The sequence below is a fragment of the Microcaecilia unicolor genome, chromosome 2 (genome assembly GCF_901765095.1).
Source record: "Microcaecilia unicolor chromosome 2, aMicUni1.1, whole genome shotgun sequence".
NCBI lineage: Eukaryota > Metazoa > Chordata > Amphibia > Gymnophiona > Siphonopidae > Microcaecilia > Microcaecilia unicolor.
Window position 1 is genome coordinate 241,875,084 of NC_044032.1, and position 14,327 is coordinate 241,889,410.

General features: G+C 42.6%; 1 protein-coding gene across 1 annotated transcript in view; it reads left to right on the top strand.

Annotated features, from left to right (window-relative positions):
• The window catches only part of FAM189A2 (family with sequence similarity 189 member A2), a 102,331-nt gene that overhangs the window by 11,426 nt on the left and 76,578 nt on the right, over positions 1-14,327 (top strand). The window contains exon 3 of the mRNA XM_030193849.1: positions 12,792-12,902. Coding sequence (XP_030049709.1) covers positions 12,792-12,902 — 111 coding nt within the window. The remainder of the gene's footprint in view (positions 1-12,791; positions 12,903-14,327) is intronic.

A 14,327-nucleotide genomic window follows, 5' to 3' on the forward strand; every position in this document is an offset into this window, starting at 1 on the left:
ACCACCGAAGAAGAGCATCTTCTACCTCCTCAGCTTTTCCCACCCGTTTTCGTTTCCGGTGTGGATTTGTATTGTCTTGCCAGTCTTCCAGAAGCTGGTCTTTCTGCTTCAAGATACGTGGGATTGACACCATATTCTTTAGCAATAGATGCTTGACTTAGTTTTCTAATTTTTTAAGAACTTCTATTCGTTCAGCCAGTGTTAAAGTCTTACAGTTGCGCGACGACGACGACTGCAGTGTACACTCTAACAACATTCTTTCGCTTATTCTGCCTGTGGAAGTTAACCAGCGAGATTTCAAATTTACCGCTCCTTTGCCATGTGCCAATTGGCTTCCATATTCCGTGTGTGCGCTTATGCAGAGTCTTTCCTGCAGAGGAGCAGTCTTAAACCATGCATATAAGCGAATCTTGCACTTATCAGTGGTGTGCTAAACCGACGTTTGTCCCCATATAAATTGATGGCGCCAAAAACGGGACCGAAGTATAGCATGCAGTTAAACAGAGCATGCACTTATCCGACGTGCACTTAAATGGAGTGCACTGTATTTCCATTCTATTGCCCGTAACTAGTGATTGGCCTGCTACTTTGCATGATATTGTTAAATTAATTAAGAATTGGATCACTTCTAATAGATTGAAGTTGAATTGTGATAAAACAAAGTTTCTATGGCTTGGTCAGTTGAACCCTTTTCTTTACCCCCAACAGTCTTTTTCATTTTGAGTTTTGTTTGAGAATTTTGTCTGTGGGATTAGATGGAGTGTACTTTTAATGCACATATTAAATCGTTAATAAGCAAATCTTTTTCACGGTTGAGAAAGCAGTCAGTTTGTGGATATTTTGGCCTGGCAGATTCCAAATATTAGTTCAATCACTTATTGTGTAATGTAGTATATAATGGTTGTTTGATTAAACGAGTACAATTAGTTCAGAACACACCGGCCAGATTAAATATGTTCAGCTGGTAGATTTGAAAACGTCTGACCTATTGTTTCATAGTAATATTTGCCTATTTTATTCCAACTAATTTTGTACATTTTGAACTCCCTCAATGTGGACTTATGTTGGAGTGAAGGGGGGGGAAAAGTGTAAATGTTTCTTTCTTTTTGATGAGATTACTTGTTCACCAAATTTTCCTGTTACAAGATTTATATGCTTGTAAATTATTTGAAAATTTCATAAATAAAAAAATAAAAAAAAAAGATATGGAATTCTTTACCATTAGAAATTCATACACTTACTGACTATAGGTTATTTCGTAAATCATTGAAAACTGGGACACAGAGCAGAGATTTGAGGCTCAAAAGAGAGACTAGAATCAAGGAGTACACCTAGGTATTGAAAACTAGTGATGGGAGAAATCAAGGTGTCAAATAACAGGAACACAGCAGTTGGAATAGAGAGATACAAGTATTGACTTGTAATGATATCTTAAATTTGTAAATAAATAAGTTTTAAAAACCATGAAGGAGCAAAAGGGGCACTCAGGGGAAGACGAGCCCATAGTGGAGAGACTGAATGAATTCTTTGCTTCAGTCTTTACGGAAGAAGATGTAAGAGATCTACCTGTATCAGAAGTGGTTTTCAAGGGTGATGATGTGAAGGAACTGAAAGAAATCTGAGTGGATCTTGAAAACGTACTGAGCCAAATTGACACATTAAAGTATAGTAAATCACCTCTACCGGATGGCATGCACCTAGAGTACTAAAAGAACTCAAACATGAAATTGCTGATCTGCTGTTAGTGATCTGTAACCTGTTGTTAAAATCGTCCCTTGTACCTGAAGATTGGAGGGTGGCCAGTGTAATGCCAATTTTTTGAAAAATGTTCCAGGGGTGTTATTTACTATGTTACTATGTATGATCCAAGAAATTACAGACCAGTAAGCCAGGCAAAATAGTGGAAACTATTATAAAGAATAAAATTATGGAACACATGGTTAAATGTGGTTTACTAGGACAGTCAGCTCGGATTCAACCAAGGGAAGTCTTGCCTCACCAATTTGCTTAATTTCTTTGAAGACATGAATAAACGTGGTGAGCCGGTTGATGTAGTGTTTGTTGATTTTCAGAAAGCTAGAGTTCCTCTTGAGAGACTCCTGAGTAAATTAGAGCTATGGGATAGGAGGCGATGTTCTTTTGTGTGTTAAGAATTGGTTATTGGACAGAAAGCAGAGGGTAGGGTTAAATGTCCATTTTTCTGAATGGAGGAGGGTGAGTAGTGGAGTGCTGCAGGGATCAGTACTGGGACCAGTGCTATTTAACATATTTATAAATAGTCTGGAATTTGAATGACAAGTGAGATGATTAAATTTGCAGATGGCACAAAACTATTCAAAGTTGTTAAAAACAACATGCAAACTGTGAAAGATTGCAGGGAGACCTTAGGAAATTGGAAGACTGGGCATCCAAATGGCAGATTAAGTTTTTGATGTGGACAAATGCAAAGTGGTGCACATTAGGAAGAATAATCAGAATCATAGTTACCTGATGGCTAAGGTCCACCTTGGGATTCAGCATCCAAGAAAAAGATCTAGGTGTCGTTGTAGGCAATACGCAGAAATCTTCTTCCTAGTGTGTGGAGGCAGCCAAAAAAGCAAACAGGATGCTAGGAATTATTAGAAAAGGGATGGTAGCTAAGATCAAGAATACTATAATGCCTCTGTATCGCTCCATGGTATGACCTCACCTTGAGTATTGGGTTCAATTCTGGTTGCCGTATCTCAAAAAAAAAAATAGCGGAATTAAATGAAGTGCGACCAAATGATTAAGGGGATGGAACTCCCATATGAGGTAAGGCTGAAGAGGTTAGGGCTCTTCAGCTTGGAAAAGAGATGGCTGAGGGGAGCTACGATCGAGGTCTACAAAATCCAGAGTGGTGTAGAACGAATAGAAGTGAATCAGATTTTTTACTCCTTCAAAAAGTACAAAGGCTAAGGGACACTCGATGAAGTTTCATGGAAATACTTTTAAAACAGGAGGAAATATTTTTTCACTTAGCAAATAGTTATGCTCTGGAACTTGTTGCCGGAGGATGTGATAACAGTGGTTAGCGTTTCTGGGTTTAAAAAAGGTTTGTACAAGTTTCTGTAGGAACAGTCCATAGTCTGCTATTGAAATAGACATGGGGAAGCCACTACTTGCCCTGGATTGATAGCATGGAATGTTGCTACTATTTGGGTTTGTGCCAGCTACTTGTGCCCTGGATTGGCCACTGTTGGAAACAGGATACTGGGCTAGATGGACCATTGGTCTGACCCAGTATGGATTTTCTTATGTAATTTGCATCCCTTCAATTGCCTGAGGGTGTTTCCAAGGTCCTGCTGTCTTCCAGGAAAGATTCCACTGAGAGGTGTTCCTTTCAAATGGAAGAGGTTTGCTGTTTTGGTGCGAGAGCAAGGCCCGAGTTCCTTTCTCTTGTCCTGTACAAAAACTGCTTGAGTACCTTCAATACCTCTGAGTCTTATTTAAAAACCAACTCTGTAAGTCACCTCTGTGCAATTAGGGCTAGATGATCAAAAGTAAATGCGGGCGCTAGAGGCCACTAGCGCCCGCATTTACCCAACGTGGATGATCAAATGTTACCTGGTGCGAGCGCGCTTGGAATATTGCAGAGTTCATTTAAAATATATTTAAATGAGTTCTGCTCGTTTAAATTATATTTAAATGTAGCTCTCCAGTATTCTGCCTGTATAATCAGAGCGCTGCACTCTGATCTTATGGGCCGAATAGTGCCTTAACCCATTTTGGAAGTGGCGCTGGAAGGAGAGAATGCTGCTCCCTCCTCCATCACACTACAAGGTATAGGGAGGGGGCCGCTTAGACTACCAGTGTGGGTGGAGGGTGTGGTATGTAACCCACGGGGTCACCAGGGAATTACATTTTGTGTCAGGGGGCTTAGGGGGCCTAGAGGTCACCTGGACCTCCAGCCTCCCTGTGCCTTCATGTCATGGGAGGTGTCTGGTGGCTGGAGGGTCCGCAGAACCTCTAGCCCCTCCCGTGTTGCTGTCTGAGAAGTGTGGGGGCTTGGGGGGGCATTAGACCACCAGGGACTTGTCTTTGGTGGGGGTGCTGGGGTGACCCACAGACATCCAGCTCTGCAGTGTTTGACAAGTCTGTGCTTTTGACAGCCCAGACCTGTCATCAAGTGCAGGAGGATAGTTCCTGAGCACATGCCCACTCACAATCCTCTCGCACTTCCCTCCGATGATCAGCACTAATAACGTGCCTAAATTTGCATGTTGTTATCGTTGATCATTGGGGAGTTAATTCCCTGCGCTGTTTCGGCCCTGTTTTTAGGGTGCTGTTTCGGAACAGCATGGGGAATTGTTCATTGGGGCTTGAGTGCTTACCATCACCTTGTAGAGGGTAAGCCCATCTCTGTACAGCCTTTAGTTGTTCAATTTATGCGAGGTGTACTTCTGACAAAGCCCCTCATCAGACCTCTGACTGTGGCATGATACCTCACTGTTGTCTTCACCCAGCTACTGGAAGCGCTTTTTGAGCCACTCGATTTGTGCCATCTGAAGTACTTGACCTGGAAGGTTCTATTTTTTTTTTTTAGTGGTGGACACTTCAGCTCAGAGTCAGTGAGATTCAGGCCCTAGTAGCATGTCCACCTTACCCAAGATTTCATCATAACAGAGTAGTTCTCCGCACGCATCCTACGTTCCTTCCTAAGATAGTGTCAGATTTTCACCTTAACTAGTCAGTTGTTCTGCCAACATTTTCCCAAAGCCTCATGCTCATTCTGGCAAAAGCACACTGCACATCTTGGACTGCAAGTGAGCCTCAGCCTTCTATCTGGAATAAACTAAAGCCCATAGAAAGGCCACCCAGCTTTTTGTTTCTTTTGACCCAAACAGGATTGGGGCAACCATTGGTAAATGTACCTTGTCCAGTTGGCCAGTGGACTGCATCTCCTTTACTTATTCCTGTGCTGGACTGACTGGAGGATCATGTCAGGGTCACAGGGTTAGAGTCATGGCTGCGTCTGTAGCCCACTTGGTATCAGCCTCCATTGAGGAAATTTGCAGAGCTGCATCGTGGTCTTCACACATTCACCTCTCACTACTGTCTGGAACGAAATACCCAATGGGAAACTGATTTGGTCAAGCAGTCCTGCAGAATTTGTTTAGAGACTAGAATCCAACCCCACCTTCCTAGACCCCGTTCATTTCTGATCTGGGCTGCACCTTCATAACAGAGAATTTTTGTTTGTTTAGTTATTGATTCTGGTTGTTGTTGCAAGTTCTTATTGACTGATATTGGTTATTTCGGTGAGCCTGGTAGCTAGGGATTCCCATTCATGGTAATTGATTGTTCTGCTTCTCCTTGGAGAAAGCGAAGTTGCTCACCTGTAGCAGATGTTCTCTGAGGACAGCAGGACACGATTACCACATCCCTTCCACCTCCTCCAGGAGTTGTATTCTCTGTTTAAAAAACAAAAAAAAACAACTAAGGGTCCCACGTGAGTTGGGTGGGCAGGAAGGCATGAGTGCATACAGTGGTGGAAATAAGTATTTGATCCCTTGCTGATTTTGTAAGTTTGCCCACTGACAAAGACATGAGCAGCCCATAATTGAAGGGTAGGTTATTGGTAACAGTGAGAGATAGCACATCACAAATTAAATCCGGAAAATCACATTGTGGAAAGTATATGAATTTATTTGCATTCTGCAGAGGGAAATAAGTATTTAATCCCTCTGGCAAACAAGACCTAATACTTGGTGGCAAAACCCTTGTTGGCAAGCACAGCGGTCAGACGTCTTCTGTAGTTGATGATGAGGTTTGCACACATGTCAGGAGGAATTTTGGTCCACTCCTCTTTGCAGATCATCTCTAAATCATTAAGAGTTCTGGGCTGTCGCTTGGCAACTCGCAGCTTCAGCTCCCTCCATAAGTTTTCAATGGGATTAAGGTCTGGTGACTGGCTAGGCCACTCCATGACCCTAATGTGCTTCTTCCTGAGCCACTCCTTTGTTGCCTTGGCTGTATGTTTTGGGTCATTGTCGTGCTGGAAGACCCAGCCACGACCCATTTTTAAGGCCCTGGCGGAGGGAAGGAGGTTGTCACTCAGAATTGTACGGTACATGGCCCCATCCATTCTCCCATTGATGCGGTGAAGTAGTCCTGTGCCCTTAGCAGAGAAACACCCCCAAAACATAACATTTCCACCTCCATGCTTGACAGTGGGGACGGTGTTCTTTGGGTCATAGGCAGCATTTCTCTTCCTCCAAACACGGCGAGTTGAGTTCATGCCAAAGAGCTCAATTTTTGTCTCATCTGACCACAGCACCTTCTCCCAATCACTCTCGGCATCATCCAGGTGTTCACTGGCAAACTTCAGACGGGCCGTCACATGTGCCTTCCGCAGCAGGGGGACCTTGCGGGCACTGCAGGATTGCAATCCGTTATGTCGTAATGTGTTACCAATGGTTTTCGTGGTGACAGTGGTCCCAGCTGCCTTGAGATCATTGACAAGTTCCCCCCTTGTAGTTGTAGGCTGATTTCTAACCTTCCTCATGATCAAGGATACCCCACGAGGTGAGATTTTGCGTGGAGCCCCAGATCTTTGTCGATTGACAGTCATTTTGTACTTCTTCCATTTTCTTACTATGGCACCAACAGTTGTCTCCTTCTCGCCCAGCGTCTTACTGATGGTTTTGTAGCCCATTCCAGCCTTGTGCAGGTGTATGATCTTGTCCCTGACATCCTTAGACAGCTCCTTGCTCTTGGCCATTTTGTAGAGGTTAGAGTCTGACTGATTCACTGAGTCTGTGGACAGGTGTCTTTCATACAGGTGACCATTGCCGACAGCTGTCTGTCATGCAGGTAACGAGTTGATTTGGAGCATCTACCTGGTCTGTAGGGGCCAGATCTCTTACTGGTTGGTGGGGGATCAAATACTTATTTCCCTCTGCAGAATGCAAATAAATTCATATACTTTCCACAATGTGATTTTCCGGATTTAATTTGTGATGTGCTATCTCTCACTGTTACCAATAACCTACCCTTCAATTATGGGCTGCTCATGTCTTTGTCAGTGGGCAAACTTACAAAATCAGCAAGGGATCAAATACTTATTTCCACCACTGTATGTGGTTGGGCCTGCCAAAGGTGTCCGGAAGGTTCTGAACTCTGGACAGCGTCCTTTCCAGGGCTCCATTGTTGATGTCACCCATTCGTTGTAATCTGTGTCCTGCTTTCCTTGGAGAACACCTGCTATAGGTAATAGTAACATTGCTATTTCTCTGGATTTAACTTTAATTCTCCCTCTCCAATGATCTTAGATTTTAATATCCACGTAGATAATCTCCAAGCACCTTTTTCTAGAGAATTCCAAGATTTAAAAATTGCAGGCCTTTTTTGACATACTGTTCAACCCACTCATCGAGATGGTCACGTTCTAGATGGCATTCTCACTGAATCAGAAGGGTCCATCTCGTTTTTTCTAATACACAGCTTCCCTTTCCAGAATCTGATCATGATCTATTATAGGTGATGGTTACCTTTGTGCGACATGAAGATCCTCCTCCTATCTCCATATGCAACTAAGTGAGGGATTCACATGACCTTACTCTGTCCATATTCCAGGCAGCATTAGCAATTGATCAAACTACTTTTCCACATTTGCCATTAGATACCCAGGTTGAGACCTTAGATAGTGCACTTCATGCAACCCTAGATTTGGTGGCTCCAATGAAGACAGTTCATATACTTGATTCCCCAAAAAACCAGGGTTGGTTTACAGCGGATCTCCAACTCTTGCGTTCTCAATTGCATCTTTGTGACTGCAGTTGGTGGAAGCACAAGAGCCATCACTTGCACTTGGTTTGTAAATATATAGCACATCTCCAGGTTGCGGTGTACAGCATCTGCTCCCCTTCCACTCTTCTCAGTGCAAGAGATGGTTTTATGCAGCCTTCTTAATGCGGCTTAGCACTGGAACAATTTCTGCGCTGCCTGACGTTTGACATTCTCCTTGGCTATTCAAAAAAAAAAAAATTGAAACCAAAGACATTTTTCTGGGTTTTCCGGATCAGTCCTTGTGACAGAACAGTGTGTTTTAAGCCTGTAAAACTGCCTTGATTAAGTCTTGAATTGCATTTCTCTAGTTTGGCCAGCAGATGGTGGATGTTTTATGTTAAAGCTATTATAGAAAAGTAAATGCTCCCTCTTTAGTTTCACTCAGTGAAGTGATTTTCAGTACTGTCTCATCTGCTCGCAACCTAGGAGTCATCTTTGATTCCTCCCTCTTCTTTTCCGCTAACATCCAGCAGACGGCCAAAACCTGTCGCTTTTGTCTACAACATTAGCAAAATTCGCCCCTTCCTCTTTGAATACGCTACCAGAACCCTTATCCAAACCCTTGTCACCTCTCGCTTGGATTATTGCAATTTGCTTCTCACTGGTCTTCCGCTCAGCCATCTCTCTCCTCTCCAGTCTGTCCAAAATTATGCGGCATGACTTATTTTCCGCCAAAATCGTTTTACCCACACTAGCCCACTCCTCAGTCACTTCACTGGCTCCCTATCCGCTTCCACGTACATTTCAAACTTCTCTTACTGACCTTTAAATGCATCCATTCTGCAGCCCCCCATTACCTCTCCTCTCTCATCTCTCCCTATGTTCCTCTCCGTAATCTCTGCTCGCTGGACAAATCTCTCTGGTCGTCCCCCTTCTCCTCCACTGCTAATTCCAGGCTTCGTTCCTTTTCCCTCGTGGCACCTTATGCCTGGAATGGTCTTCCTGAGCCTGTACGCCTAGCTCCATCTCTACCTGTTTTCAAATCTATGCTGAAAACCCACCTTTTCACCACTGCTTTTGGCTCCTAACTACTACTCAATTCACCTATCCCTTGTTCCTTCTCACCCAGTACTTTCCTCGCCCTTAATTGTCTTGTCTGTCTGTATTTTTAGATTGTAAGCTCTATCGAGCAGGGACTGTCTCTCTGTGTCAGGTGTTCAGCGCTGCGTGCATCTGGTAGCGCTATACAAATGTTAATAATGTGAGCAATATACATTTGAAACTTGTTGACTGGGCTCTGATTGGCCCAGGAGCTCAATTTCTTTTGAACTGTACTGGTTGTTTCCTCAGTTTCAGCCCGGGAGAAGAGAGAGAGAAAGCTATTTACTGAAGCCCTGCAAAAGTTATATTTGATAACTGGTGCGCAGCTACATGTCCTGATCTCCCCAGGTACTTTCTAGAAAGTAAACAAATGTTTAGTTAGTGTTATAAATGATCCATATTTTAGTTACCCATTATTATTTACTGATTGCACATTTTTTTGTCCACTGTTAAAGTTCTGACAATAAGCAATATTTAGTTTGTTGACTCTGTCTGGACTGATAAAGAATCCTGGTGGTTTGTGTGTTGAGTCTGTGAGTGCTTTCTGGGAACTGTGGGAACAGTGGGAGTGTGGCCTCCAGTAACCTAGAAATCACGGGGGATAGTTTGAAAGCGGGAGACTCGCCCAGAGGCGTTTGGGACCCAGTCGATGGGAGGAGGGTGCTAGTGTAAAGCACAAGCGGCAGCTGTGGAGCTGATCCATGCTGGGGATAGACCCTCTAAGTGGCAGTTCCCTTGCAGTTTTCTTTTGGATTCTTCGGTGGTCCTACATCTTTATTGTTTATAGCTAGTCTCTAGCTTCTTGGGGGTCCTTTCCCACCCTAATTGTGAACTGCTTTTATACATCCCACAAGTTTCTGCACTGATTTGTGGGTTGTAAAGGAAGAAAAATTGTTTCTTCCCTGATAATTTTGTTTCCTTTATTCTCAACAGATCAGTCCAGTCCACCCTTTCCATTTTATTTTCTTAGCCGTTCTTCTGTTGAAGTAGTTTGCTTCGGAACAGGATTTGGTTACATCTTCTCTGATACACACACACACACACACACACACACACACAAAAGAGGAGAGCGAGCTTTCTGAACCTGGTGGCTTTTCTCAGGTGACTTGCTTATATCTCGCCTTCTTGGAGCTCTTCGTCTAGCCCATCTACTTGAGGTTTCTTTCTCTCATCACTTTTCATTGTGGTTTGGCTATCACGGTATGTTTGAATACCTATTTTATTGTCTACAGCCTCTGGTGGACTCTGATTTCAGTGGCAGGGGGCCGGACCTCTAACTAGCCTGTCTTTCATGTTTTGCACTTTGGTACCAAGGGATAGGTCAGCTTTTTCTTCCTTGAGCATAAGTTCATGGGGACATGGGAGTGGCTATGTTGGGTCAGACCAATGATCCATCTAGTCCAGTGTCCTGATTCCAACAGTGGCTAATAACAGATCTCATGTACCTGGATGACACCCAGATAGTGGCAACATTCCCTTCTGCCAGTCCCAGGACAAGCATTGGCTTCACCAGGTCTGTCTCAAAGCAGACTGGACATTTCCTCCTGCAACAGTGCCAAACCTTTTTTTAAATCCAGATTTGTTAACTGCTGTTGCCCCATCCTCTGGCAACAAGTTCCAGAGCTTAACCTTTCCAGGTTTTTTTTTCTGTACCTTGCTTTCTTTGTGTATGTCATCACTATTGCTTTGTCATGTGACATACTGAAGGTTCTAGATCTGCACGATACCCTTAAGTGGATGAATCACAAACTACTTTTTCTTCTCTGTATCCATCTGCTGGTCGATGTACATATCACACGTTTCTGGACTGATCTGTTGGGACTAAAAGAAAGAAAATTATCAGGTAAGAAGCATAATTGTTCCAATCAGTTACCCTCTGTGTATCATGGTCTCATCTCCTAGGTGTAATTCCTCCTTTTTGTCTCATCTGATTTGTTCATTCTATTTTCTAATTTAGAAACACCATTTTCAAGCCTTGCATTTACTTCTTGCCTAAAAGCAAGAGGCTGATATTCATAGGATTCTAACTTTGAGAGTTAGGCTCCTAATTTTTTGTTTTTTAAACATTTACGATGAAGACTGGATGCTTACATTTATGCTCAAAATTTCAGTAAACTCTTATTTTTAGAGCGTAAAAAGTGGGTGGCAATAGGGGTAGATTCAGTAAATGGCACCCAAAGTTAGGTGCTGGGATGATCCGTGCTAAGAGAATATTTTTGTAAAGGGAGCTCTGTGCAGAGCATCCTTTCTAGAATAGTAGCTTAGCATTTTGTGCCTAACTTTGGGCACAAGCATTTATGCTTGCCAAAGGATGGTGTAAATGCTTGCATCCAACTACTGTCAGGCATGCACATGCAAGTATTCTATAGCTGTGCACTTAAATTCTGTTAACACCTCTGACCCACCCATGCCTCTTCCATAGCAATGCTCCTTTTGGAGTTCCAAGCTATGAACTTTTGGTGTGCATGTTATAGAGTAGGGCATAGGGCAGATCCACGTGTAACTCCTAATTATTGCCAATTAAGTACTTGTTAACTGCAATAATTGTTAATGTGAATTGAACAACCTATACAGAAGCTTAGCATTGATTCTCTGAGGACAAGCAAGCCATAGGTATTCTCACAGGTGATGTCATGTGACAGAGCCCAGTGCATGCATGGGTCCCTTTTCTATTTTTTTTCCACAGAGCTGGGACGATGTGTCATTGCAGTCTTCCTCGGCGCTTCTTTATGCTAACTTTTTTGTGCCCTCCCGTGCAGTTTTTCCCTCATATTATTCATTATTTTTCCCAAACTTTATTTTAGAATCCTTCCCCATTATTTCTTAGTATTTTCAGCCTTTCAGGTTTTCTTTGTTTTTCGTACAGCTCTTTAGGCCCGAGCTGGGCTGACTCTAGTGTGTCATGTCAAGGCTTATAATGTCAGAGCCATGGCTGCGTCGGTATCCTACATGAGATCAGCCTTCCATCGAGGAAATTTGTAAGGTTGTGACATGGTCTTTAGTCCATATGTAGTCTAGACACCAAACAGGACTGTCTGAATACAACCGTACCCTCTTAGGCCTAGTTCTGTTCTTTTCCAGGTTGCACCTTCACAACTAGTTTGTTTTTAGTTTCAGGTTAATTGACTTCAAGGCCTCAGCGTTTTGAGTCCCTATGGCCCTAGCATTATTGTTTTCAGTGAGTTTAATAGCTAGGGATTCCCACATGTGAGAATACCTATGGCCTGCTTGTCCTCAGTGAAAGCAAAGTTGCTCACCTGGAGCAGATGTTCTCCAGGGACAGCAGGCCAAAGTATTCTCACATCTCATCCCCACCTCCCCCTAGAGTTGTATTCCTTTAGCTATATTGCCTTACTGAGGGACCCGCGCTTAAGTTTCGGGTGGGAAGGCACCCGCACATGCGTGGTGGGACACTGCTATAACTTTCTTAAAGCTGTATACACTAGGCAGTGTCTGCACCAGGCTCGGTTGGATATCGTCACCCACATTTGAGAATACTTGGCCTGCTGTCCTTGGAGAGCACCTGCTATGGGTGAGTAACTTCAGTTTTTCAGCATTAGGCTCTTAAATTAGACAATTTAAAGGCAATCCAATATTTAGAAGCATAGTTTAAGATTCTAAATTTAGGTGAATTTTCAGCAGAAAACTTAGGTTCCTATGTTTGACTGAAAATAGCAGATATACTTAAGCACATAAATTTAGGAGCTCAGGTTTTTTTTCTTTTTGAATATCAGGTCCAAAATTTCCAACCTTCTTTGCTATATTTGCTTCAACATTCTGATTTGACCCTTAGTTGCTTCCTTTTATTTATTTATTTATTTTTTTTGCTGGTCACAGGTCAGATTCCTCTTCTGTGCATGTAGGCTATTTTTATGCTACTGACCATCATACATGGCAAGTTATTATACATTGTTTTTGTTTTGTTTCTTTTCTGTTTTCAGGTAAACCTGTTTATTTTGCTCTCTGTGGTCTGTGTGCTTCTGAACTTGGCTGGGTTTATCCTAGGTTGCCAGGGTGCTCAGTTCGTGTCCAGTGTGCCCAGCTGTCATTTGGTGAGCAGACCTGAATCCAGGCACTCATTTTTATTGTAGCCTCACTACTGAACTAAAAATGAAACCAAGGTTTAAATAATAAAATTGTATAATACTCTGAACATTTTCCTTCAAGTGAACTGCTTTAGAAAGGCTAACCCTTTTATCTTTGGTAGGTAGAATGATTAATTTTCTATTCTTAGCTCCAAAGTGTTCATCCAGTCCCATTTGTTTAGTGAGGGACCTCAAATGTGATTCAACTTTCTCAATTACTTGTCTTATAAACAGCAGAATGGGATAGGCCACTAAAGCTGTAGCCTGACCAAACATTTGCCCCACAATTCATCAGTGATAGAGAGTTTGAGGGCAGAGTGTTCCACTACTCCTGACTTTGCTTTTGATTCAAAATTATTCTTCTGTGGTGTAAAAAAGAAAAACAAAATTCAGGTGGCGTAACAGTGCTCCTCATGATGTTGCACGTTCTGAGATTCTGAAGATGTGATCCTCCTTGCCTCAGCTGCCTTTTTACGGCTGATGCTTCTCTTTTCCTGTCCCTCCTCTTTTTCAGTAAGGTGATTCTTCACTCCTCCTGTCCCACATAAAGACAGTCATCATCAAATATATGTCCCTCTTCTCAGTGATACATCTATTCCTGTGCTCCCTGCTTGTTCTCAGATTCACTTCTTGAAAAATATGTGGGGTATTCATAGAACAAGCAAAAAGGGGATTTTTTGGTGAGAGCATTTCTCACAGATTATTCTTGAACTGTAATGTTCTTCATGAGTGCAGCTGAAGCAGGTTCTTCATTTCACAACATAATTAATTGGGATCCTAGATAATGGCTTCTGTGTGTGTCCTCTGTCATCTCCTCATATCAAATGCACCAGCTACACTATGGATATCACCTTAAAAGCACCAAACTGGTCAAGGCAGAATGAGTAGAAAGTAGGAGAATCGGAGCTGTTATTGGATATTTTCTTAATCAGATTCCAACAGAAGTTGGAAAGAATTAAGAGGATGAGATGTCTTTGTCCATCCATCTATCTAGGGATAACATCTCCCCGAAAATTTAATGGAATGGGATGAAACTTGGCATGTGGGAAAATTGCATCAAGTTTCAGAAGTGGTACAATTCAAACAGGGGGTTCCAGATAAATAAGCCTCCCCACCCACTCTGCATTACTCCGCTGGGGTCACAGTTAAGCTAGATAGGTTCACAGCTCACAGTTATTTGCATCCTCATGTGCGGTGAGCAAACGTTTCCACTCAGACATCCTGAAAATGTAAATAATACTTATTTTTTAGTAGTTGTCATACAGGTGCAATCAATTGTGTATCAAGAATCAGGATTCACAGCATAAAGGTGGATACTCATGTGCAGCTAATTATTCAGAAATCAATAGAATTTGGTTGGTACACAACTTTCTCCGAGGACAAGCAGGCTGC